Here is a 1,992-nt window from a genome sequence, read left to right on the forward strand (position 1 = left end):
ACTCTGTTTAAAAATTTGGATTCTTTATTTAAATTTGGTGTTTTATTTTCTAGATATATATTTTGTATTTCGTTTTCAAAGTGTTACAAAGAAAAATAAAATTAAACAAAGTAGAGAGAAAAAAACTGCACGACACCAAAACTTCATATTCACACCCCTTTATTGAATCTATTACTTCTTCTTCTTCTTCTTCTTCTTTTCCATTGATGCATACAAGTCACATACAAGACCCAACTGAACTGATCCAATATATAAATATACAAACATATTTTTTATACATATTTTTTGAAACAATAACAAATTGACTTAGATCCTTAAAATCAACACTAGACATGACTAAAATCAGGGCTTGTACTTGGTGGCAACAGTAGATGTACTGGTGGTTCGGTACATTGCAGCGAAATGGTTAAACAAGGCCAGTGCGTTGCTGGTGACCTGTGCCACATTCAAGACCTTCGCCTTGACCGCGGCCTTCACGTTGCTGCCCAAGCCACGCCCAGAGAACCCGTCAAGACAGGAGTTGGCATCGGTGAGGGCGGCGCTGAGCCATGTCTGGATGTTGCTAATGTGCCAGGTGGGGTCATCACTGCTGTCGATGGATCCAGTTCGACGCCGTTGTCGACGCGTAGCCAAGCGCCGGAGTTCTTGAATCGACCGTCCCAGCTGCGTCACGCCATCATTTATTTGATCCAAACAATATGCCAGATCCAGGGAGCCGCTGTGGGACATGATTCCCTTCATGTTAGTGGTTGTGTTTGACAAGAACTCCCTGGTGCCTTGGGCCTTCACGAGGCCGACGGACAAGGTCAGTTGAGCTAGTTGTTGCTGTGGGCTTATAGCTTGAAATTGGTTTAAGTTGTCGGCAAAGTTGGAGAGGGTTTTGACGCAGAGCGTTGGATAGAGGGTAGACCTGCATGAGGCCTCTATGAAGGCCCTCGCGCGGGAATGTCTGGCAGCTGCTGCTTCAACGTTAACGGGTGCGCTTATGAACCAGAGGATGGAGAGGAGAAAGAGGCGGCTAACTGTTGGAAAGCCATGTTGCTGTGGCATTTGCGTATCTTTAACCATTCAGTAGATGTACCAATTAAGCAGAAAATTGATTGAAGGATCGAGCTGGATAGATCAAGTTGATGTTTTGAGGGGCGTTTATATAGACGGGGAAGGCTTGCTGGTCAAAACGTCGTCACACGTGTTCTTCCGAGAAATGCTACGTATTACTGTCATATCAAGGTTGTTATCCCATGAAATTCCGACGGTAAGATGCACGATGGACGGTTGGACGTATATATATATATATATATATATACATAATTTTCATTGATCCTCATGTTTAGGAGACATGATCCTCGGACTGTGGCGGAAGGATTCTAAAATTTGTTCAAAGAATTATTAAAAATATAAAGCATTAAGCTGTATTGCAAGTGATAACACCTCATCAATCATGTGGTCTTCGAGTGCTTTTTCAGCCATACAAGCAGAACCAGTTAATAAAATTAATGCACCCGTTTCTTGGAGCCTACGTACGGACTCTGGAAATAATAATACGGTTGAATTAATTAGCTAATTAATTCTCTTTACTACATATACATAATTTGTTGATTATTTTTCTTTAATATATTTAGGTATATATATGTTTACATATTTGTGAATATTCCATTGAATTAAAAATGAAGTCTTATAAAGTTCATTAATCGACCTTGTATATACTAACTTCATATTTCTAATAAAGTAGCTTTGATATGCATGTACTCATTTTTTTAATAACTTTTGATAAGAGACGGCGCGTCTCATGCACTTGGTAATATGATAGTCAATGGATAATTGGTCATTCAAATATGTTGATATGTACTTTTGGAATGCAGTTGTGTAACATTCACATTAAGTTTATTCCACGCAATGAAATGAGGAGGCAAGAAAAAAAGCTTTAATTGGAATACAATAGTTTACAAAAATTGTATATATATATTTATACAAATGTTGTTGAAAAAAATT

The 1,992-nt window shown here is 38.8% G+C and overlaps 1 protein-coding gene across 1 annotated transcript; it reads right to left on the reverse strand.

Annotated features, from left to right (window-relative positions):
- Positions 1-342: 342 nt before the first annotated feature.
- LOC131166747 (pectinesterase inhibitor 9-like) lies at positions 343-1,050 on the reverse strand. The gene has a single exon (XM_058125319.1). It carries the CDS (start codon positions 1,048-1,050, stop codon positions 343-345), a length of 708 nt encoding a protein of 235 aa, XP_057981302.1.
- Between the last annotated feature and the right edge of the window lie 942 nt (positions 1,051-1,992).

This window comes from Malania oleifera, chromosome 10 (genome assembly GCF_029873635.1).
Source record: "Malania oleifera isolate guangnan ecotype guangnan chromosome 10, ASM2987363v1, whole genome shotgun sequence".
NCBI lineage: Eukaryota > Viridiplantae > Streptophyta > Magnoliopsida > Santalales > Ximeniaceae > Malania > Malania oleifera.